The sequence below is a fragment of the Oreochromis aureus genome, linkage group 3 (assembly GCF_013358895.1).
Source record: "Oreochromis aureus strain Israel breed Guangdong linkage group 3, ZZ_aureus, whole genome shotgun sequence".
Lineage (NCBI taxonomy): Eukaryota > Metazoa > Chordata > Actinopteri > Cichliformes > Cichlidae > Oreochromis > Oreochromis aureus.
In genome coordinates, this window is record NC_052944.1 from 61,426,019 (window position 1) to 61,451,647 (window position 25,629).

Here is a 25,629-nt window from a genome sequence, read left to right on the forward strand (position 1 = left end):
ACACATGAACATAACGACGTCACAAGGGGAGAGTAAAACTAAACACAGGAACACAGGACCTCTTCAAAATAAAACAGGAAACATAATGAGACGCAGACATGAAACACATGAAGGGCAAGGGAGACTTAACAGGGGTTGAAAACACAAGGGAACTAATATGCAAATGAACATAGGAAACCTAATCAATTTAAGTTTATTTTAAAATTAATTTTTTAAATTATATTAAATTTAAGTCAAATGGAAGTGTTTCTAAAGTCATATACTGCAATGATATTTACATTATGAAAAGCTGAGTTTTACATATAAAATAAATTGACCAAAATCAACTCAAAATACTCTCACACACGACAGAACCTCCCCTTTTCCTCGCTGGCTCCGTTTCTCTGAATAGAATGATCAGTTGTTTTCTATCTGTCACTGTCAAAACACTCCACAAATGCCGCGAAGGCTTCACTTCCTTATAAACTACTGAATCGCTTACGTTCCCAATGAACCTTCGGACGTCACTGATTACGTGACTCTGGCCAAACGAATCAAGCCTTGACACAGTGCTTCTGAAGCAGTGTGTTGGGGTTTTTTTTGGCACACGCACCGGAGCGTCAACTTCAAGAGGGCCATCACTAGTGCCAGGGATTTGAGGGAAATGTGTCAGAAAGACTCAGCTCTCTCTCTTTGTGGTCTCTCAAAAAGAGATACCTTTTTGTGAAAGAGACCACACTTCTCTTACAAAGAGGTCTCTCGGGGAGGCACAGTAAGCATACCTCCTCTTTCCCAGCAGCACTCCAAGTAACAGTCCTTAAAAAAAGAAAAGCAAAAGGACTGTAGAGGCATAAATCAGTTGCTCTGCTAACATCTGTTTTTTATTTTATTTTATTTTACTTTTATTGACTGACTTTAAATGAGCCCACGCCCACTCCATCCTTCCCAGTAACTCCTCCCAAGGAAACATTAAAATAAAGGAGCTGTTCTCAGATTCAGTGAATAAACACATCAACACGACGGTCTAAACATCTGGAAAGTCCTGGAGGAAGAGAATGGCTGGACTCATCTGGATTCTGCTTTCTGCGTGCCTGCTGGGTTGTACCTCTCAGGGTAAGCTGTGGTCTGTGTACCAACTTTAATCAGTCTGCATGAAGTTGTAGGCTGTAATCAGTAATAAAAGTTTTAGGTGGAGTTTGTTCCATTATCTCAAGTGTACAATTACAATTCAACCACACAAACCTGGAGTAAGTCAAAGTTAACTAAATAAGGAATTCAGGACTTTAGGAATTACAGACATTTTTATACACAGTTCCTCATTTTTCGATGGAGGACTGTGTATAAAAGTCGATTCATGGCCAGGTGAAGTCTGCTCCCTTGTTATTTCGCTTCAGTTTGTTAACAGATTAAAGTAAAATTAATTAACTGGACTGACTCAACCATCACTCTTGGTTTGTGTTCAGCAGCAGAAATGTGAATTTCAGAGATCAGAAGATTAGAATCAACAATAAGAACTTTTATACATTTTAATAATGTAATGTAAAATGTATCTCACCAGTGTAAGCTTTGTTTTGATACCAAGATTGTTTACATGGACTTTTCTCCATTCATTTTGGGTTTGTCATTTTCAAAGAGGAAGCTCAGGCAGCCTCGTTGGGCTTAACAGGATAAACTTTAATCACTGAACTTTTGGAATAGGTGTTGGGATGAAACTCCGATAATTATAAATGTACCATGTGTGTTTTGGCAGTGCCAGGAGCTCTGCCATCTACTGTCATCTACAAGTATTGTATTGTACACAGGTATGAATAGACTCATGAGCCACAAAAGATTGAAGTGCAACCTGATCGACATTATTAATTTAAGGAAAATATGAATCTAATGAGGACTTATGAACAACTGCTGTAGTCTGATCCTGTGACGTGTCTCTTTCATTGCTTGTTATTTAGTATAAAAAAAACACTTGCATGTAAAACTCATAATCACAATAAAAGAATAAAAGCAGAAATGTGAAAATCATCTTCATCACTGTTGTTTCTGTTCTGGTTTCTTTCTTTCTGAAGAAGAAGATCTTCGTACATTTTTGAACATCAAACATTGATTTCATTGTGACACATCTTCACCCTGCTATAAAAATCAGGTATATAATCAGGCTTCATGTCAGTCGTCCACAGAATAAAGTCCTGATGTGTTTTTGTTTGTCTGTTTCTTTCAGGTTGAATTTAGCTCATCACCCTGTAACATTTAATGCTGCATGGGTGCACTCTGCAGCTTTGGCTGTTGCTGAGTGCAGTTTTTGACTGAGTGTGTATCAGAAAAAGAAGTGTTTAATTTTCTTATGTGTCAGGAACTGGCATCACCCTATGAAGCAGTATTGCTGCCATGCAGAGTGTGCACAAGTCATTGTTAGTCAAATGAAATTTGTATATTATATTTACACTGGTCACTTTAAATCAGATCAGGGCTAGAGAAAAGTTTGAAACTAAGTTAGCTAAAGAGTTGGGATGCTGTGTAAGACATAAATAAAGCTCAAATACAAAGGTTTGGACAGCGTTTTGCATGTTTCCCTACTGTAGGGGTCTCTGCAAGCATACAGGCCTCTGACAGGGTACAAGATGACAACTTTGGATTTCTACTAGAAACAGTCGATCATATTTGTTTGTCAAAGCTAAATCCAGGGCAAACTAGGCTAAATTAGCGTTTTTAGCTAACAGCTACAATAAGCATAAAAGTTACTGTACGGCTATCAATTGTTAACATGACGCTTGTTCTTATACATGTAATACATTTATTACCAACCTGAGAGTTTATCCGCTGGTCATTTGACATGACGAATGACTTCTGAAGTCTTAATTCAGCTCAAGATGCTGTAGAATCCCGTCAGTAACACTTTCAGTCCGCTAGTAAAACGTAGTTCTATTAATCTGCGCTTGAACCGGAACCAGATGTAAGTTCCAAAAAACTGAATTTTGGAACTGAAATTGAATTGTAGAACTGAAACTGAATGGTGAGCGTGAAACTGAAATTATTCGAGAGCTGAATTTTTAAAGGATAAAATGCAGTTTCAAAGCAAATGAATTCATTTTCAATATATAAAATTCAATTTCAATTTAGTGATGATCATTTTCAAACCATAAATTCAATTTCAAATTAGACTAATTCAAATTCAGTTTTCAAAAGCATTTATTCAAGTTACAATTCAGATTCAATCTGAGCAATTCAAATTTAACTTATTCAAATTCAGTTTCTGATGGCACAGATTTCTGCCCATATATTTACTCATATATGCTTAGAAGTATATAATCATTTGTAGATTGAAAGAATGTCTCAAGGAGGTCTGTAACAACTCTGTGTAGCATGAAGAGGGGAGTGCGTTCACTCCTCTTTAGAGTGTTCTGGCATAGATCACACACCTCCTAGGAGAGGTCATATCTTCTCTTGTTGGTATAGCAAACACACGTATATCTGTTTGAGTGTAAGAGCCTTTTGTTTAAATGTACCGTTAGACTCCTGGCACCAGCTTTGGGGAGTCTTCACGGGGTCATATCTTGACCCACACACACACACACACACACAAGGTATTCTTTGTTCACATGTATACCTATGTAAGATGTCATATGTTAATGACCCTATGCATATTCATGTAACCACAATAAAAGAGCAGTGTTACGGGGGAGCGGACGAGAGCAGCTGGGGTCAAGCGAAGGAACGGCGCCTGTCCAGTTCTCTCCCGTGCACGTGAAACATAAAGAATGTTGCCTACTTCGTGTCTTGCTTGCTGTGTAATTAAGATAAGATGGCCTTTATTAGTCCCACAGGTGGGAAATTTACATTGCCTTCAACGTTCCAGCGAATAGAGTTAAGCTACAAACCTATCAGACCCCTCAGCAGAACTCTCTACAACAAGCAAAACTTCATTATTTACTATTCTTTGGTGAGTGATAACAAACCCTCAATATACATTTCACATGCAAACTCTGAGACATTTTTAGATTCTTCTACAACTCCTGCATTTTACTGAGATCGATTTATGGATGCTGTTTTGACTCTCTTTATTGTATCTTTATTGTAGCCCAAACATGTTCTTATTTATTTGGTCTCTATCTCTCATTCCTTACTAAGATGTTCAGATGTTCTTAGATCATCACCACTGTCTTCTATATTTCTCCAAACACAGCACAAACCTCCCTATTTCATTTATTATTTGTTTGTGTGATTTATTTACTTTCCCTCCAATTATTTTAGGCCTGGGTTTTATCCCAGCTATGTTTTATTATTAGAATTAGTTTATAGTTCTCATTCTTACTGTTATTAGGTTGAATATGTTACAATTTAGCTCTAGGTTAGGTTATCCTTTTTTTTTTACTTTAGTCAAGCAGCTCTATTTCCAATTTATTTAACTTTTGGTCATATTTTATTAAGCTAATAATCCAAAAAAGTGCCTGCAATCCCTATTTACTCATTATCCCTATTTTGGCAATTAATATTTTCTTTTACTCAATCTTACCCACAAATTTTCTGCCTTACGTCATATTGTTGCTTAACAAATATTTTTTATTTCTTTATTCCTTAAACAACAACATTATTTTTCAGCAGCAGTATCTGTTTTCCTCTTTATATTCAGCAATTCTTAATTTTTGCCAACGTATCTCTTTCCACTGCTCTGATGCTCCTCTCACTCCTCCACATACGTTAGGGATGATTCACAAACTGCCTGCAGACACAGCGCTCTGCAGCACAGTGAGCTCAGTTTTTTCTCAGTCTCTCAAATCAGTCCCTCTACAACTTTTTACTTATCTACCTACTAACTTCCCTTTTCCGTATTTATTTATCAAAACCCACGCCTTACGCGTATTCCTCTAACTCTTATTTACAGCAAGAGTTATTTTAAGCAATATTTACAGCAATACATGGTTATACTCTAGACTACTACTTAGCAATATTTACAGCAGTGATTATACTTAAGGGTTAGTAACAGCTATTTACATATTTACACTTTGGCCGAAGGTGTCGCCTTTCATACCGCGGCGCGCGCAATTTACCCAACGTGTCCAGACCGGTGGACAAAGAAACCCTCAGATTCCCACTGTGAGCCCCAAGTCCCTGCGTTACTTGCTGAGTTCTTATCTCCAAAAATCCCCCAAAGCCCGAGCAGTCCTGACTACCTAGCAATTCACTTGGGTTAACTAGGTTAACCAATTAAATGGTTAACCTAGTTAGCCTGTGTCACCTTATCTACCTAAATGGATAACTAGGTTTCCAGCGGTAACCACCTTGAGGGTGCCGACATATATTTCACTTTTCATCACTTCAACTTTTTACTTCTGTGCAACTTACGCCTTTTCTTCAGATGCACTAAAGAATAGCGGAAAAATAAACCCAAACTCCCCCAACACAGCCCTGGAGTCTAACTCCAGCACAGGGCAGAGCAGCCTCTCACACACACAAACCCCACATACACACACACACAGTGCTCACTCACACTCCCCCCGCGGGTCACACAAGTTACAGAAATAACACACACACATATGATGCAGCATTAAACTCCACTCCTTCAGCATCTGCAACTAACATTATTTCTTACAGTGTAACACTTTATCACTTAGAATAACAGCGACCATTTGATTAAAGTCCTTTTCAAGGTTAGGTGAAATCTACTTGGAGCCAAGGTGGAACCCCCCCTCTGCACTCAGACAACACCAACATTGAGCAGAAAAAAAAACTGCTTACCTTATTGTAGCGGCCGCTTGGTGTTCTCTGATGTGCAAGGCTTTGGCATTCCCCAAGGCTCCCAGCAATCACCTTAATTCCTTGTCCCTTCGTGGTCAATTTTGAAGCCATCCTGATAACCTTGGGGAGTGTGAACCTTAACCCTAGAACACTATCGCCGGGTGATTTACACCTGGGAAAATACATTTACATGATTTCTCTCTCCTGCAGCTGTTTGCGTGTCGAGGAGCCTGTGCCTTCACCAGGGAAGTCTCAAATTTCCCAGGAATGGGTGGACCAAAGACCAGCTTTCCAGAGTCATTATTTTGTTTTAGGAGGATTTTTTTTCATTTTGTTAGACATGGCACAGTTGAAAGTAAAAGAAGACCACTCTAATTTGTCATGTGTTGTCATATTTTGATATATTTGATTACTTTTTATTGGTTATATTATATCGGGTAAAAATCACCCGGCACTAGTGATTGTGTTACTATTTATAGCGATAGTGTTCTAGGGTTAAGGTGTGAAACAGCTGTGTACTGCCTTTTGTTCCTGAAGAAGGTATTTAACTGAGAGCCATTCTAGGCTCGGTAAGACTCTGCTGACCGTCTGCCCCGCGATCATGCAGGCTCTCCACCAAGCTTGATTTTCTCTTCGTTGATTGTGATTAAAGATTAATTGATTGTAGGGGAGAGTACTGTAGATCGCGGAAAAGTTTTTCCCCAGGACAGTGAGCCCATAACAGATTGCCCTCTGAGGTTTCCCCGCTCCCTATACTGGTTCTCAAAAAGATGGCTATGCAGGCTGGTGAACGCGCATATGTCGCGGCATGCGCTCTCATAAGGTGAAACCAGCCCAAACCGCTTCAAAATAAATCTAACTGATACCTCTTCATGGATAATTACTGCCTTTTTGTTGAAATTGTTGCATTCCAAACGTAAACTTTTATGAAAAAAGTAACATAGGCAAATATATTTGTTTTATTTGTTTTCAAATACATATGTTTCTCATTTACACATTATCATTATTGAAACCTTTCACAAATCGTCACTTGTTGACATTCTTCTCATGCTCTGTTTTAACTAGAAAATCTAAACATGCCTACTAATAACTGTTCTGTCTGACTGTATTGAACCTCTGCCACTTCTATCTGTGTCCAGAGCTTTTATTGTTGCCTATATTAGGGAAATATTCATAATGTTATTATGGGAACACTGTAAGGGACAAGTAAAAAAAAAAAATCATGAAATTATTCTTTTACCAATTTAAATGTATTATCATTTATTTTACAGCGTGATCTATTTTGAAGCGTGATCATCATTTTTACATCACTAAGTCACCAAGTTATCTGGCAACTTTTAAATGTTGGTAAGTAACACATTTCCCTTGTGTAAAACTGTTTTGGAATTGTATAAACTTATTTTTCACTGATATTGTCTTTTTTTCTTTCAGGTAGTTGGATGTGGACATGTAAAAGCTGCATTTTAGAATTATCTAGCAGGTATGTGTTGTTTAAACATTTTAGACAGGCTCATGGGCATATAAGAGGTGCTAATCGCTTTCCCTGTCCATACTCAGATTGTCCATGTAGGAATAAAAATCCCTCTAGAGCTGTATTTATGTTGATTAAATATGCCATCATTTGGCTGTGCTTTTCCTGTTCCAGAGTAAAGGTTGTCCCATAATGGCAAGCCCTGTTCTCAGAATCATCTTTGGGGATGTGTCAGACTCCAGGAAAATGCATCTGGACTCTGGAATTCCAGCAACATTATCAGAACTCCATATGTTGGTAAAGACATTCTTCGATTTGAAAGAAGACTTCCGTTTGCAGTACATGGATGAAGACTTTAATGCATTTATGAACTTAACTTCAATGTCTGATGTAAAAGATAAAGGCACACTGAAAGTGATATACAATCCTAAACCCACACTTGAGGAACAATTCATCACTTTGTACCCAGTTGAGACGTCCACAAAGAGCAGTGTTTACACTTGCCAAGAAACCTCCAGCCCTGGGCCTTCTTTAGTTTCATCCTGCAGTGATGATACCCTATACACATCAACCCCTCATTCATCACCAGCCGTTCAACCGACAAGACAGTTTTCCTGGCCCAATGTGTTTGTGGTCCCAAAATTCACATATGACGTGGAATTGGAACTCCAGCAGAAAAATGCAGAATATGAAGCAAATGGCACACTCTTCAAGCCTGGCATAAAACTGAAGGGAGTCATCCTGATTAGCTCAAGAAATGCTGAAATACACAAAATATCCTAAAGACTATCAATGTGAAGAGGTGGCAGCAGCACTGACAAGGACCCATCCTTGTTTAGGGCAGCTAGGATCTCAGACAGGATTTTGGGGATGGAAGCAATCTCTGAAGTACAAAATGCAAAACTATCGAACAAAGCTTGGGCGGCTTGGTGATCCTGAAATCCTTGTGAATTCTTTAAAGCACAAACGAGAAGGCCAAGGAAAAACTGCTGCCAACATCAAAAAACCAAGAAAGGCAGAGGTCTATTATGTCCCTTTACCCCCAAAAGGTGAAAGCACTGAAAGCTTGGAAACTGAAAGAGTGGCTGTACTCTCAGAAATCAAAAAGCGGGACAATGAAGCAGTGATAAAAGCAAAAATGGAAAGAACCTTCTCCCATAGACGACTAGAGATTGTGGAACAGAGGCCGATGATCAGAGATTTCATGAACAGATGGCCTGCCCTTTTCAAGAAAAGTGAAGTAAGTGCTTGTGTATCAATAAATTTAAGTATTGTTTGTTTTGTCAGCGCTTTTAACTATATTACTGAATATTTTTCTGTAGATGGACTGAAGATTTGAGCAAAAAACCCTTTTGTCTGTATTTTAGTCAACTTATAATAAATTTAAACTAAACTTTGGTGAAAATCGCAGTGGTAAGGGTGGTAACTTGAATCCCTTTTTCCAGCAGCACTACTCAGCCAAAACAGCTCAGTACAGTGTGGGTTAACACAGCTCACATCAGTATAGTTGGTTTTCCCTGCCAAATCTGTGAAGAAAAAACCCCCCACTAGTTTAGGGACATTAGCTGCAGTCATTATCTTTATTGGAGACAGAAATAGCACTAGGTCAGGGGTCGGCAACCCGCGGCTCCGGAGCCGCATGCGGCTCTTTAGTCCTTATACTGCGGCTCCGCGTGGTTTGGGAAAATAAATTAGAAGTATTTAGCTGAAGTGCATTTTATTTGTGTTTAGTTCCTTTTTTTAAAAAAAAAACAACTTGTAGTTCTATATTGGAAGATTGTTGTGATTTTGAAATATAAAAATAAAATTATATTTTATTATTTTTTTCATCGCTCAAAATAAGCGTCACACTCGGGGAAGCCGGTGTACCCGCCGAAACGCCGTGCATTTATCGAGACTTTCAACCCCAGATAGGCCAATTATGGATCTTCGGATCCACATTATGTCGGCAGCTGTTCTCCACCGTGAACTATGTTAAAAACAAACGCCGCTCATGCCTCACAGATGACAGCTTACAGTCCTGCGTAAAGATGAAAGCCCCGATTTGCAGACGCTGTGAGCAGAGGTTCGGGACCAGAAGTCTCATATCACGGCAGACCCGACGATGTTTGCATGAACATGCTTTTCAGCATCTCTTTATTGACCACTTTTCACACACGGTTGCTGTACGCATACAGCCGGCTGTAGCTTTGCAGCTCACAGCCCGACAACACAACAGCAGCGAGAGCACAGACTTTAAGGCGGCGAGGTGTGATTGCGGGTGCTGCTCAGGTGCGTCCAACTCCCATTCAGCGGCACTGCAGACCACGCCCCGCCACACACATTAACAAGGTAAAATAGATATTTAGGCAGAATTTTGCAAATATCTATTTTTTTTTAGCGGCATAGTGCTTTTTTTTCAATTACTTTTTAAAAGGGTGGCGGCTGACAACAGTTTTTGTTTGCTACATGCACTGTAAAAAAAATCCGTAAAAATACAGTACAATCTACTGTATAAACGTGAAGGAATTTTCCGTATTAGTCATTTACAGGTATTTTTCTGTATTTCTCAACTACTGCAATGCATTGTGGGAAAAAGGACCCAAAAAAGGAGGGAAAAGTCAGAGCAAGAGCAGCCATTAGACTTCTTTCAGGCTTCATCTGGATTTTGGACTCTGGAGTTGGAGAAACTGCCTTCAAATTTCCGTGGTAAGTATTAAAACTCATGTTTTCTTTTATTAAAATAATTTTTTTCAAAAGACTCCGCATTTTTATTTAGAAAGAATTGTTAATTTATTTGTTAACTGGTTTCGGCTGTCTCCAGACAACTCAGGAATATTTTGCTGACTTTTTAAATAATCGTTATTTAGGTTTAACATGACTTAAGCTTTTCATTTTAGTTAATGTTAAAAATAATTTTTACTGTGATACCACCAGTTTTGCCCTTCAGTGGCTGAACCAGTTTTCATAAATATTATAGTTAGCTGTCTGTGTCTCTCTGGGTATTACACAGCTGTGACTACTAACTAGCTAATTAGCGAAAGTCAGCGATGTAGCTAACTGGGAAAAGTGGGAACTTCATGGTATGTACAGAGAGGAAGAAATTATTTTAGGACTCTAATAAGTGCTATATCAATACCTGTGTTTTACAGTTGGCTCTACTGTACACTTTAAAGGGTTTCAGGCAAAGTTACACTAACCCTAGTTTAAGCCTCAGACCTTCCTGGCTGGCCGCTAGCAAATGCTAATGTTAGCCTCTGATTTGGGCTGCTAAAGTAAAGACTTTTAGCTAGCTGACCAGCATAGATTATTTCGGTGGTTAACAGACTGTAGTGGTAATATTATTGAAAGTATAGTTTCACCTCATTACATTTACAATTATGTCTATTTTGTAGCACATAGAAATGTTTAGTTAATATTTGCAGACAGACACATTTTCCCTGTAACTGTGTTTTTACTCCAACATTTGTTGAAAATGTAATTTATGAAATGCTGAGCAGCATTTCTAGTATGTGGAATATTTTTGTCACCCCACTGTGCTAATGTGATTAAATACTAATAATTATTACTAAAACCTTCAATAATTAATCAATAATAACTATATCTTGATTGAATTATATTGTAAGCGCAGTGCTGGTGTGCAGGAGCTTTATATGCCTTGTGGGGATGCTGACATATTATAAACTGTTATGTCTATATCAAGCTTTTAGCCAAATATAAGCAGAGATATTTGTATCTTTCTTAAAAATTCAGATCCTTAGAGATTATTTGAGAAATGGATCAACAGCTATTACTACTTGAAGCACTCTAAATCCTGCAGTGGAAAAATATCCCTTATTTCACCTTTGATCACACACTTTGGTTTTCCAGTGCAGAGCAATGGCCAAGCAAAGGAAAGACTTCCCGAGTGAAAAGAAGATGAAGATACAAGCTGGTGATGATCCAGAGCAGCTGGTCTCAGGAAATGAAGAAAAACCCTGATCACCTTTTCCACAGAAACAAGGTGAGTTTAATGTTGTGGTTGATTTAGTTTTTCAAGGTATGTATGTTACTTCAATTATAAACTGCTTTTGTTGCAACAGAATGTCGTTATGTGTATGCAACTCTCGTGAATTATAATCCTTTGTAGGGCTGTGTGATATGACCAAAATCTCGCATCCCAATATAAGACATATCTCTCCTGATAACGATATATATCACAAAATAGTGCATTTTCTGTAAATTCTGTGATTCTCGGGCAACTCGACTTACGTGAAGTGTTTTCAGTTGGGCGTCGTGTACCTGGAGTCGAGTGTTTTGACCGATGCATGAAACTATACATTTTTAGACATGAGTTTAAACGGCGCCATTTTCTTTCTGAGTATTTGTTACACGGCGTGCTGCGAGGAAAAGCCTGTTCTAACGTTTGAGTCTAAGGATTATTTTGAGCACTTGACGGCTCTTTTTGCTTTTCGTTCGTCAGAAAACTCTCTCGAAACTCTTTCATGTGATTCTTGTGTAGGTGGTTAAAGAGGTTTGTCGTGTTTGAGTGATGGTGGGGACCAGTTTGTGTCAGACTTTTCATAACCAAACCATGTCCATGCTACAGAGGTAGCCCCTCGTTTAACAATAAGGTCCTCGATTTGTTTTGACTGGTCCATCTGCTTGGAGCTAGCTGGTTCTGCCTCATCCTTGCTGGCCATGCTGGTATTCTCTGTGCCTTCATCTGCGTGGTGACTGTAAGCGCCATTTATAGTTACTTGATGTTTTTATTTGAGGTCATTTGTTTGATGCATATTCTGAAATTTTATGTTTGAGAATAATGTATATCATTTCAGTTCATTTTGAAAAGTCTCAACAGAAACTTGAGCTTTATTGTGAAAGGTTTATGTGGAAGTCCGTCCATAGTGTGGTTATTGTAAGTATAAGAGAAGGAGAGAACTTTAAGAAATAATATAGCCACTACAGTGACCATCAAAACCATGAAAAAATATTGCCGTAAACAGTTTATTTTGCAACACCACAAAACAAATGATAGCGTATAATATGAAACGATAGACATTTTTTATATCGTCATCTGATATATATCGTCATATCGCACCATCCTAATCCTTTTTTGTTTATGTTGTTTATGTTCAAGGTAAAAAAAATTATAAAAATACAAACTTTTTAAAAATGTCTTGTTGTTTCTCTTTTTTTCCTCAGAATAAATTGCGACTAGTCTCAATGGCTGAGATGGAGGAGGAACACAGCGACACGTTAACCCGACTGCAGCAGTTCCTGTATGAACTGAGCAACTCTAAAAATCCAAGGAAAAGCTGAGTGTATTTTATTTAAAGCTCAGATGGACCTTGATGGACTAACATGCAGGCTGCATTCAGGACTTTGTCACACTGGTATATGAAGAGTGGTAACAAGGGAAATTGTGCACACACAACGTGTCACTTTATGCTTGCTCTTCTCCAGCCTCTGGTGTCACTTTGTAGTAATTAGTCTTACTATTGTCTTATTTGTTGTGATTTAGGGTGTGTGCGCACAAGCAGAGGTTTTTGTTTGTAACCGTAACCTCGTTTTCAGAGCCTTGTCTAACATTTAATGGTTGTGAAATATGTCAGACTTTTTCCTCTACTTAAACAGCTAAGAGCATTTGAACACAGTGGAGAAAAAGGTGTGCATTAAGGATTTTGAACTATGATGTTTAAGTGTTGTCACTGCTGAGGATCCTTATTCACTACGCTGCTGTTTACAGTTTAACTTTTCATCAGAACAAGCACTTCTAGTTGTACTTTGCTCCTCACTGACAAAACAAGTCCAGTAAATGCACTTTTATCTTCAAGTTTGGGACAGTAATCTGTCTTAATTTAGTTTGTGCTTTAGTTATCATATGGGGAAAGGTTCTGTGGTTATCTATCCGTCCTGTTCGCATAAACCCGAAGTTCAGGAACATCTTCTTTAGATCTGTTCAGTTTTATTCATGTGGCATGACTTAAACAGTCAAGTATGTTATATTGTAAGGTAAAGACCCCAAAGAGTTAATCTCGGACAAATGTTCACACAAATGTGAATTACATTCACTTCATTAATGAAGTGAATGCAATTCAGTAATCAAATGTGTTTGGCTATAACTGACTACATGTGTATACTGTACCATAAGTGGACAGACATAGATGTAAACCACACCTTAACCATTTGGCTGAGGCAAAACTACCACAAGGCAGTGATTCTAACTAAAAGGTACTCTCGATATTATTAAATGTGAACATATCGTTAAATATGACTTAACTATATTTTTTGTTTGTCAGGTGTCCTGTTTGAAGAAAACACTTGGTAGCCACTTGAATGAATGTAAATAAACACATTTACATGAGGGCAACCTGATTTCAAGGAAATAAAATGCTTAAATTTGAAAGCTTGTGAGTTATTTTGTTCATGTATCAGCTGTTTAGTCGTTTTATGACAAGATGGATGCTGTCGTTATATTTTAGTATAGTGTTTGAGTTAAGGAGAATAAAAGAATATTTAACATTAATTGTACCAATGTTGTTGTGTATGAAGTACAAATTAATTTAAAAGTTTTAATTTATGAATTTTTGAGCATATGGTGTACTAGGTTGTAATTGCATAGAAATGTACGTTTAAGGATATAAAGAACTATATTTAATGAGTTACAGTGAAAAGAAGTGTTTGGAAATAGTAATATAAACAGAAATTTCAATTTTTCTATTAACGGAAAATATCAGTTAATGATACAGAAAATATACTGTGAATAAACGGAATTTTCCGTTTTATAGCTGAAGGAAATGTCCGTAAATAGTACAGAGAGTATACTGTAAATCTACAGAATTTTCCGTTTTATCATTTACAGAAAAGTCCGTCAAACTTCCGTAAAAAAACAGAAAATGTACTGGCAGAAAATTACCAGGACATTTTCCGTTTTTCTACGGAATCTTTTTTTACAGTGTGGATCATTTTAGTTCAGCTGGGTGTCTTTCCTTTTGTTACATTTCTTTAAGAGTTCAAAATGTGTTAATTACATAAATAAAATGTAATTTTCTCTGTAGCACTTCATGGATTTCATAAGCAGCACACCTTAGTTGCTCTGTGGATTCTTTTAAAAAGCAGTGAAAAACTTTTCTGTTCAAACAAGCCTTTTGTTGATCTACGTATTTTATTCTTTACATTCTTTACATTTGATCTTTTACATTGTGTATAATGTCTATTGATTGTATTGTTTATTTTATTATTTGTGTACAGCGCTTTGTGACTGCCTGTCTGTGAAAAGCGCTTAATAAATAAACTTTACTTACTTACTTTAGTTGTTCACACAAAGCACAAAGGTAAAAAAACAATATATACAGTGTTATCTTCATTTTAGATTTCAAAAAGTATTTGTGGCTCCCAGTGTTTTCTTTTGCGTGGAAACCGGGTCCAAGTGGCTCTTTGGGTGTTAAAGGTTGCAGACCCCTGCACTAGGTAAACAGTAAACGGTGTGAAGTATAATTCAGGAACACTACAGCGCAATAATGGGGGTGATGTTCAACATGAACCACAATGAAGCAGGTACTAAAGATTTTGGGGAAAATAGCGTATCGTGCTGTTGGAAAAGGCTGTCTAAGCAAACCACAACCATCTGAGTCATGCTGAGTAGTGCTGTTGGGAAAACCCCTATAACAGTATTGTAAGAAAAGGCTAAATTAACTGTGAATGCTGTTGTCCTGGAAAAGGACACGTCAAACTTAAAACTCAGCTACAAACAGTTTAGGTCTTGACAAACTTCACTGATGGTTCAAATGTTTAGCAACTTTCAGTGTGCTGATTCAGCAGTCTGTATCTAAACTTCTAGTTTACTATATTTATGTATGTTTTATTTCCAGGTGAATGCAGAGTTCCTGCGGATCACTACAAAACCCCTGCAGGCGAAGTTCTTGGCTCAGCTGGACAATCTAACAGACAAGCTGATGCAAATTTTTGAGGGGAGCAAAGGAGCAAAGGGCCAAAAGATCAAGGATATCATGGCAATCAGTAGTTTGGTCAGTACTAATGATAAACCCATCAATTAAATGCAATCAATCAATTACATTTTTCTCACCCTTTTTTTTCACCCTTGCATTAGTGTGATGACATCGACATAAAGAGGGAGCATACTCTTAAAAGCCTGGTGATCTACTTTAATGAAGATTCAGACCTACTGTTCAAGGAGTATCTGGTACGCTTATCACACTTTATTTTCTAGCTTCAATTTGAGTTAGGTTCATCGCACGCAAAATGCTCATATATTCAAATAAGACAATATAATTGTGAAATATGTATTATTCTTAATAGTCATTGTTGAAACTTGTACTGGAGAGCACCTTTTAAGGGGACAGATTCAGCAAAAATTCAATTATTCATTCTTTTGGTGCTGCCATGTCTACTGCCTCTATAAACACAGTAAATGTGAAGAAAACATTCATCCATTTTCTGTCAGTGTTTAAATTCAGTTTATTTATATAGCGGTATATCACAACAACAGTCATCTCAAGGAACTTCATAAAGTAAACACTCCAATGAAGTTTAGTTAATTATGCCAATTAGTAAAAAGTCTCCTATATAAGGAACCCAGCAGATTGCATCGAGACACTGACTAGTGTCACTGGCGTTACAGCAATCTTCTGGTTTCCGGAATAATGTGCCTAAAAAAAGCTGTTTCAAAAGGTTCCCAATTGTCATGAAATAAGGGAAATTGGCCCAGCCTTTGGACTGATTTATGCACTTGATCTGAGCTATCCAAATGACCTCAAGCACACTTTCGAGTTTTGTCAGAAGATTTTAATGAATCTGGATGGACAAAGGCTCAGTGCAAAGATGCAGCAAATGAAAATGAAGATGTTTGCTTAGGCAAACAAGATGCCAGCACAAAAGTTGAGTTTGACCTTTTTATCTCTTTTGTTCAAACTGTGACCTTTTTTTTCCTTTCTGTTTTTTTGAAAAATGGAAGTTGTCTATTTTTGTCTGCTGTTCTGTTATGAGTGATGTAACCTTGAATCTATACTACTATAGATAGACAAAAGGACTGTGGGAATTTAGCTCATAAAAAGTTTAATGGTTGTAATCAGCATCTTCTTTTTAATTGCTTTTGGGATTTTCAAAGAGACAAAACAAATGTTGACAAGTTTGGTATCTTCCAGTGTTTTAAAGTTGGTGTTCCCGTTCTTATGCTGAAAACCTACCTGCAAGTGTCACTATAAATATATATACAATGATTCTTACGTGAAATCGGATTTGACAAATTCCAGTTTGTTTTCAGTCTTGCCTAGTAATACAAAGGTGTGTGATATTTTCAGATTTGATATTCATTTCAAATGTAAGGCACTTTTTTGTGAGCACTTTTGTTTTGTTTTGTTAAGGTTAATTTGACCATGTGACATGTATGTTTATTCACAAAGTATTCTTTTTCTGCGTTTAATTCAAGTGAATAAAACTGAGTTGAAAAAAACAAATTCATTTTGTCATTATTTTAATAATTAAATTAGTTTTCTGGTAATTAAAATTATGATTTAGTTGAACTTAAAATAATCATTTCAATTCGAAAGAAAATCTAGCTCAAATGAATGACATTGTATTGAGTTGAATCAACCAAAACCTTTTACATCTTATTAATGTTTTTTTTTTCCTTTTAAATGTATTTAAAAAATTGTGTTCTACTGACTCAATTTAATTAAATTGTCATGATGTATGTAGATTTGGTTGAACCAAAATAAATGTATTACGTGGAAAACCTGCCATCAATCAAATTGAGTTCATCCAATGACTAATTTTTATGAGTGTAGAAACAAAGAAACAAAGGAGTCAATTCTATTCTAACCAGGACCAGGTTTTATCTAATATTTGGGAAGTTGGGAAGGCACAGTAAACATACCTCCTCTTTCCCAGCAGTCCAAGTAACAGTAAAAAAGGAAAAGCAAAAGGACTGTAGAGGCATAAATCAGTATAATAAAAACTTGTTATTACAAGAATAAATAGAGTTGCTCTGCAAATGTAGTTGGATGGGCTATTCACCTTTCTTTCTCTCTCTCTCTACTGCTCTCGCTCTCTCCTGTGCTCGCTCTCGGCTGCGTAACTAGGTTAATTGGGAACCCACCGCCAGTCCATATAAAGTTAATCCGGTGTTCTCCTGGTTCATTTATTATATATTTATTCAGTAGGCTTACCTTTTTCTGGTTTTATTTTATTTTATTCTGGATTGTTGCTTATACCCACGGCTCTGTGATTGGGCTGGAGCAATCCTCTGCCCGGGTGTCGTCCTGGGAACCTTAAAATTGCCTCAGTTGGCGATGTCAGCCTGTGGGGAGCCAGACCGGCTTGTGATCGAGGCCTGGACAATTACCACCAGCACGAGTTTTAGTTGACTCGTGGGGCGTAAGCCTTCCAGTGTTTTTTGCGTGTGTGTGTGTGTGTGTGTGTGTGTGTGTGTGTGTGTGTGTGTGTGTGTGCCAACCTGCCTCATTGTGCATCCTTGAATCTGTGCGGCCTCTTTTTATTCCTTTTATCTATTCTTCTAAAATATATATTTCTTGGGGGTAAAATTCCCCTAGGTGGCGTTGTCATTTTATTATTATTTCTTTTATAACTCCACCGACCACTTGCTCACACTAACATCTGTTTTTTTTTTTTTTTTTTTTTTTTTTGTTTATATTTTATTGACTGACTTTAAATGAGCCCACGCCCACTCCATCCTTCCCAGTAACTCCTCCTAAGGAAACATTAAAATAAAGGAGCTGTTCTCAGAGTCAGTGAATGAACACATGAACACGACGGTCTAAACATCTGGAAAGTCCTGGAGGAAGAGAATGGCTGGACTCATCTGGATTCTGCTTTCTGCATACCTGCTGGGTTGTACCTCTCAGGGTAAGCTGTGATCTGTGTACCAACTTTAATCAGTCTGCATGAAGTTGTAGGCTGTAATCAGTAATAAAAGTAAATGAGTTTGCTCATTTATCTCAAGTGTGCAATTAGAATTCAACCACACAAACCTGCAGTAAGTCAAAGTTAACTAAATAAGGAATTCAGGACTTTAGTAGTCACTGACATTTTTATACACAGTCCCTTATAGACAAAGCAGACATTGATTCAAAGTGTTGAAAATGGACTTCACAATCAGCTCAGCTGCACCAAAAACCCTAAAAGAAGAAACCTAAAGTGCACAGCTGCAGACTTTTTCCATGGTTGAGACAAACGACTTCACAAATTCTAACACAGTCAAAAACGCTCATGAGGAAGGAGGAGTATTATTAAGTGTAAAACCAAAAGATGCCGTTTATAATGGTAATACAGTCAAATTAAACTCTGATTTAAATTCTTGAGCGTGTTTCTTGGTTGCGAACTTCTTTAGTTGTTCTGATCATAGAAATAAGTCTGTTTATTTAATCGGGTATTTTACATGTCTTTTTTAATTTGTCAGGCCTTCTGTTAAACTGGTCAGTGGATTTTTGTTTTTAAATAATCAATCAAATTGTGAATGTTTTGCTCGATTTATTAATAATCTTGTTTTTCCTTTTTGTTCAGAAAAACACTTTTTAACGGTTAAATTAGCAAATTTAAAGGAAAATTCCCTCTATTGTCATTGAAACACATTATATTGCTACCCAAGTGTTAACTGTACTTAATCAGGCATTTTACATGTCTTCTTTGATTTGTCAGGCCTTCTATTGAATTGGTCAGTGATTTTTTTTTTTTAACAATGAATCAAATTGTGAATTCTTTGCTTGATTTATTAATAATCTTTTTTTTTTTCTTTTTTACACTCCTCAACATAGGAGAAACTTTTAAGGGCTCCAGGGACAACACATACTTTTTACCAGTTAAACTAGTAAATTTAAGGGGGAAATCTCCTGGATTGTCATTGAAACACATTATATTGCTACCCAAGTGTTAACTGTACTGTCCATGTTCAATGATCCTGATGCTTTCTGTGGAAGTAAACAGCTGTTTGAAACCTTTAACCTCTCTGCTCTGTATTGTTTCTCTTTCAGACCAGAAAAACATCACAGCTGAGTCTGGACAGGACGTCATTCTGACATGTCGAGCTCCAAACTACACCAATCAAAATTTCAAGTGGAGCAGAGCTGACCTGGGAGATGAATATGTCCTTTTGTATCGAGACGAGGTGTTTGTTCCAGAGCACCAGCATCCATCTTTTAAGAACCGGGTGGATCTGCAGGACAAACAGATGAAGGATGGAGACGTGTCTCTGATTCTGAAGGATGTGACACCTGCTGATAGTGGAACATACAAGTGTCATGTTAACATGAAAACAAATCGCAGCAAGAGAGCAAATCTGGACACTGACCCCATCAGCATCATCACCCTGAGTGTTGATCCTCCAGGTGAGTGAGTAGAGTTGAGTGTGTGTGTGATCAGAGGTGAAGCTGCTTCCTGGTTGTTGATGTTTGTTTCTAAAGATGTTGTTGATGAGACTTTGTAGAAAGCAGCTGGTCTGAGTGATGTGATCAGAGTGCAGTAGATAATGTCTGACAGCAGTTTGAAGAGGAAATGGATTCTGTTCTGTTCTTCACTCATCACCTACCTGACAGCTGACACCTCACACCTGTTTCTCACCTGCAGGATCTGTTGGACTGATCGTTGGTGTGGTAGTTGCTGCTGCCCTCGTTGTCGCTGCTGTTGCTGGATTTGTGATCTACAGAAACCATAAAAAGGCAAAAGAAGTTCTTCTCTTCTCGTCCAAATATCTCAGACCGCTTATCATTAAACAGTCTCCTGCTGCTGTTCCCACTTCCCAGTGTTATCAGTGAACAGACACAGCAGGGAACTTCACAATGAAACTGATTTGTGAAATGTCACCGACAGTTAGGTCTTTGTTTAACTGTTGAAAACAGAGAATTTTGCTGTTTTATCATTTATTATCCAGTTATTGCTTCATCCAGATCACACCATATAATTCTGATTCTGAATCACTTTAACTAATCTCTCAGCATTATAACAATATTCTGCTCTTTACACTGGATGTCTTTGCAGTGTTCACATATTCAGCTTATTTTTAGAACCTGTGCCTGTGCAGATATTATTTAGCAGTGACCTGCAGTTGTTCAGAAGCTCTAACTTGAACAAAAGTTAGAAAAAGTTTTTTTTCAATGTGATAGCTGCTGATTCGAGTCTGAAACTTGAACTTGATACACTTGAAGCTTTGCTGTCAAACAGCCTGATGGAGACGACGTGGAAATCGCTTCAGTTTGTTAACAGATTAAAGTAAAATTAATTAACTCGACTGACTCAACCATCACTCTTGGTTTGTGTTCAGCAGCAGAAATGTGAATTTCAGAGATCAGAAGATTAGAATCAACAATAAGAACTTTTATACATTTTAATAATGTAATGTAAAATGTATCTCACCAGTGTAAGCTTTGTTTTGATACCAAGATTGTTTACATGGACTTTTCTTCATTTATTTTGGGTTTGTCATTTTCAAAGAGGAAACTCAAGCGGCCTCGCTGGGCTTAACAGGATAAACTTTAATCACTGAACTTTTGGAATAGGTGTTGGGATGAAACTCCGTTAATTATATATGTACCATGTGTGTTTTGGCAGTGCCAGGAGCTCTGCCATCTACTGTCATCTACAAGTATTGTATTGTACACAGGTATGAATAGACTCATGAGCCACAAAAGATTGAAATGCAACCTGATCGACATTATTAATTTAAGGAAAATATGAATCTAATGAGGACTTATGAACAACTGCTGTAGTCTGATCCTGTGACGTGTCTCTTTCATTGCTTGTTATTTAGTAAAAAAAAATGCTTGCATGTAAAACTCATAATCACAATAAAAGAATAAAAGCAGAAATGTGAAAATCATCTTCATCACTGTTGTTTCTGTTCTGGTTTCTTTCTTTCTGAAGAAGAAGATCTTTGTGCATTTTTGAACATCAAACATTGATTTCATTGTGACACATCTTTACCCTGCTATAAAAATCAGGTATGTAATCAGGCTTCATGTCAGTCGTCCACAGAATAAAGTCCTGATGTATTTTTGTTTGTCTGTTTCTTTCAGGTTGAATTTAGCTCATCACCCTGTAACATTTAATGCTATGTGGGTGCACTCTGCAGCTCTGGCTGTTGCTGAGTCAGTTTGTGACTGAGTGTGTATCAGAAAAAGAAGTGTTTAATTTTCAGTTAGGATCTAATGCAAAGCGTTCTTATGTGTCAGGAACTGGCATCACCCTATGAAGCAGTATTGCTGCCATGCAGAGTAGAGTGTGCACAAGTCATTGTTAGTCAAATGAAATTTGCATATTATATTCACACTGGTCACTTTAAATCAGATCAGGGCTAGAGAAAAGTTTGAAACTCAGCAGTACACACTGTTCCTGTGTTTGTGATATTTGGAGAATCATGTGAATGTTCACAATTAGAAATTCCCACCAATGACCACCTTAACTCAAAAACACACTGGAATTCTCAGGCAACACTCCCTGACTGTTTCATCAGGATCCCTCGTGGGTGACACAGAGTCTCACTCTGCACATCACTAAGCTGGAGCTTTGTACGTTCTTGTTGGAGGAGGGCGCTTTTTCACCCCTCACTCTCTCGTTCCAACGCAGCTGCAGGATGAAAGAGCAGAGCACGTCATGCTCCTTTGTTGTCCTCCTCAGCGTCTAATGCAGGGATCTTTCTTAACCTTTGTGGTATGATGCACAGTCCCACCTGCTAAATACACAAGAATTTTCTGTTAGCAGCTGCACAGTTCACACAATACTAATATTTACTGTCAGATGCTCACTAAACACCTCATTGCAACGTTTTATCCCTGGAATGTGAGTTTCTTAACAGGTTTTTACTGTTGCACTCACTTTAGTCACAGACCCAATCATGTTATTTAGCTTTTAAAATAAAACTGTGTGAGATGCTGTCATGTATTTGACAAGACAAGTTTGTTCCCATGCAATCTTTAATCAGACCCACATCATATTCAGATGAGGCCCACAGGCCATTAGGCACCTCTGCAAGCAGTGGATGAGGAGCCTGCGCGGGATGTGGCCTGCAATAAATAACAACTAAGAGCTGGATAAGTATTTAATTTTTAGGGAGGATAACATTTTTGGGTTCTCCCTGACTTGCTGCCCAGGTCCTCTCACCTGCAGTCAGCAGACCTAGCAAGGGAAATGTGTGGGGTGGATGCATCCATTATGAAAACTTTTTTTTTCTTTAGTGAGCAAAATTGCAAGCACAGCAAATATAAAGCTCCAAAATATACAAGTGCAGTGCAGGCTGTCAGCAGCCAAAACAGGCATCTGGAGACACTTGAAACACTGGCCCTTCCTCATGGAGCACATAGCTCACTAAAAGACCTGACCTGTATTTAGAAACACATTTATAGTCTCTGGTCTATCACTTCTTTCAGCATTCAAATTAAATAACTTCAAGTTACAATTACTTACATCCTGACAAAGTGTGATACTCTTCAGTTAACAGAATAAATTGTAACTCGTGTTTGAACTTTTGTCTAACCAACATAGTTGCAATACACACACACACATTTTTTCAAATGGCTGGTAACAACTCACCATGTTAACACACAACAAGCTCCTGCTAGGCACAGCAGGAAGTGTGTAAATAAAACATTTGTCTTCACATCATCACTTCTTGTGACAGTAGAAAAACAAAAACAAATAAAAGAATGATTTTATAACTAAACTAATGCCTTATAAAGGTTATCCCATATTAACCAGTTTCTCCAGCTGGGTTACATAAAGTCACGTGCACGTACACATGTGCACATAAGCATACACATAAACAAAGAAAGCAGAGAAAACTCCAGCAATCAGATGATTCCCTACAATATGAGCAAGAACTCTGACCACAGTGAGAAGTAAAAACTACCTCATAATAAAAACACATCCAGAACCACCAGGCTTAGGCCTCCATCTGCCATGACCAGATGGGAGTGAGGGGAGGGAGACAAGCTGTGGGAGACAGAGACATCTCATGTTAAACAGATGTTTCTGAAGTAGTGCCAATTGGATCCAGATATGTCTGTACTTGGGGATTTTACTGTCAGAAAAGAAACTGAGAGAAATTTCTTCAATAATAGAGCTCAGGCTGATGTTGTGTAAAATATTATTCTGTCTTTCCTCTCTGCACACAGAGAAAATGAAAAGTCTTTGTGAAGGACAAAGGACAAACCAGCTTCCAGGGTCATCTACAAATGGGACAGTGAGGCTGAGGAGGTCTTATAGAACTGCTTTGACACAACTGACTGGCAGATATTTGTGGATGCAGCTAATGGCAACATCAATGAACTCACAGACTCTGTCATTGGATATATTGGAAAGTGCATGGATGATACCATCACTAAAACCACTGTCCGCATATATCCAAATCAGAAACACTGGGTAAATAAAGACGTTCGGGCCAAGCTAAAAGTGCGGACCTCTGCCTTCAACTCCGGGGATGCTGATGCATATAAAGCAGCCAGGTATGACCTCCGAAAGTCCATAAAAAAGGCCAGAAAGGACTACAGGGACAAAATGGAGTCCAGCTACCACAGCTTTGACACCAGGCGACTGTGGAATGGACTGCGCTGCATCACTGACTACAAGAAGGACAACACTGTCAGCGTCCAGCCCACAGCGTCTCTCGCAGACGAGCTCAACAACTTCTATGATCGTTTTGATGCAGACAACAGAGAGCAGATCCTCTACCCTCAGGAGGACAGTGAGGCTGTAACTTTAACTCTGAAAACAGAAGCTTTGAGATGGTCTTTTAAAAAGGTCAATCCTCACAAATCACCAGGACCGGACGGCATCCCAGGCTGGCTTCTCAGAGTGTGTGCAGACGAGCTGGCAGAGGTGTTCACCAACATCTTCAACCTCTCCCTAAGGCAGTCAGTGGTCCCCACGTCCCTCAAAGCATCCACCATCATTCCTGTTCCCAAAAAATCAGTGGTCTCCTGTCTGAATGACTACCGTCCTGTTGCACCGACATCCGTCATCATGAAGTGCCTCGAGAGGCTGGTCAAACTTCACATCTGCTCCTCCCTCCCTGACACACTGGACCCTCTTCAGTTTGCCTATCGGACAAACAGAGCCACAGAGGATGCCATCGCCCTGGCAACACACACCACCCTCACTCACCTGGAAAAAGGGAATACATATGCAACGCCATCATCCCCTCAAAACTTGCCTCGAAGCTCGTCGACCTTGGGCTGGGAACACCGATCTGCAGATGGATTCTAAACTTCCTCACAAACAGGCCCCAGGTGGTGAGAGTTGGTAAGCACACCTCCTCATCACTCATCCTAAACACAGGTACGCCACAGGGTTGTGTGCTTCGTCCCCTCCTATATTCCCTGTTCACACATGACTGTGTTGCTAAACATGAGTCCAACATCATCATCAAGTTTGCGGATGACACAACCATCATAGGCCTCATCACAGGCAATGATGAGACAGCCCATAGAGAGGAGGTGATGGCACTGTACGAGTGGTGTCTGGAAAATAACCTGACTCTCAACATCAGCAAAACTAGAGAAATGATAGTGGACTACTGGAAACGACCAGTCAGGGAACTCCAGCCCATCCACATCAACGGTGTTAAGGTCGAAAGGGTCAGCAGCTTCAAATTCCTTGGAATCAACATCACCGATGACTTCTCCTGGACCCTTCACACAAACACTGCTATCAGGAAAGCTCGCCAGCGGCTTTATTTCCTGAGGAGGCTGAGGAAGTTTGGCATGAACGCCAACATCACATCAAATTTCTACATGTGTGCGATTGAGAGCTTGCTGACGAGCTGCATCACAGTTTGGTACGGAAGCTGCTCTGCCAGCAGCCGTAAATCACTACAGAGGGTGGTGAAGGCAGCAGAGCACATCACTGGCACGAGGCTTCCTGCCATTCAGGACATTTATCTTCAGTGATGCCTCCGTAAAGCACACAGCTTTTTAAAAAGTGCAATACTGTGACAACTGCCACAAAACAAAAACAAAAAACAAACAAACAAAACAATACTTTTGTACTGTTCAGCCTGCACTGCTGCTCATTCCTGCCACTGTGCAATATCCCATCTGCCCCCCGTCACATTCCTATTTAAGATTTTATTTATATTTAGTCAGTTAACTGGAAATCTCTGTTGCTGTTTCTTTACTACATCTTATTAATATTTTGCTCTTTACTATTTTTCTATTTATTTTTTATTATTTTATTTTTCTTTCTTCTACTGTACCATTCTGCTGAGTGACTGTCTTCTGCTCGTCAAAGACATTTCATTGCAATGTTGACCCTGTGCTAACTTGCATATGACAAATAAAAAACTGAAACTGAAACGGAAGCTTTTTAATGGAGTTATACAGTTTAGATATTGTGTTGCCCAAGTGGCACAAAGCTTGTTTTACATGATCCAGTGTCACAATTTGCATGTGACACCTGTGACTAGGGATGGGTATCGAAACCCGGTTCTTGTTGAGAACCGGTTCCCACTGTTTCAATTCCTTGGA

The 25,629-nt window shown here is 38.5% G+C and overlaps 1 protein-coding gene across 5 annotated transcripts; it reads left to right on the top strand.

The window, feature by feature from the left end:
- On the top strand, positions 1-21,009 carry LOC120436146 (V-set and immunoglobulin domain-containing protein 8-like). 5 transcript variants are annotated; one of them, XR_005610183.1, is made up of 10 exons: positions 1-1,092; positions 2,043-2,119; positions 3,790-3,913; positions 6,981-7,056; positions 7,141-7,189; positions 7,355-8,420; positions 15,013-15,168; positions 15,252-18,025; positions 19,150-19,503; positions 19,742-21,009. XR_005610183.1 is itself a non-coding variant. In XM_039606574.1 (5 exons), exons 3-5 carry the CDS (start codon positions 17,968-17,970, stop codon positions 19,927-19,929), a joined length of 600 nt encoding a protein of 199 aa, XP_039462508.1. In that variant the 5' UTR covers positions 1-1,092; positions 15,013-15,168; positions 15,252-17,967; the 3' UTR covers positions 19,930-21,008. The 5 variants fall into 5 exon arrangements, 1 of the variants encoding a protein (XP_039462508.1); XR_005610182.1 differs by having other exon boundaries at positions 1-2,119; XR_005610184.1 differs by lacking the exon at positions 2,043-2,119.
- The last annotated feature ends 4,620 nt before the right edge of the window (positions 21,010-25,629 follow it).

Coding starts and splice junctions, on each gene's coding strand:
- LOC120436146 (XM_039606574.1), top strand. CDS start 17,968: ATGGCTGGACTCATCTGGATTCTGCTTTCTGCATACCTGCTGGGTTGT. Junction 18,026..19,149: donor GCTGGGTTGTACCTCTCAGG/GTAAGCTGTGAT, acceptor TTTCTCTTTCAG/ACCAGAAAAACATCACAGCT. Junction 19,504..19,741: donor CCTGAGTGTTGATCCTCCAG/GTGAGTGAGTAG, acceptor TCTCACCTGCAG/GATCTGTTGGACTGATCGTT.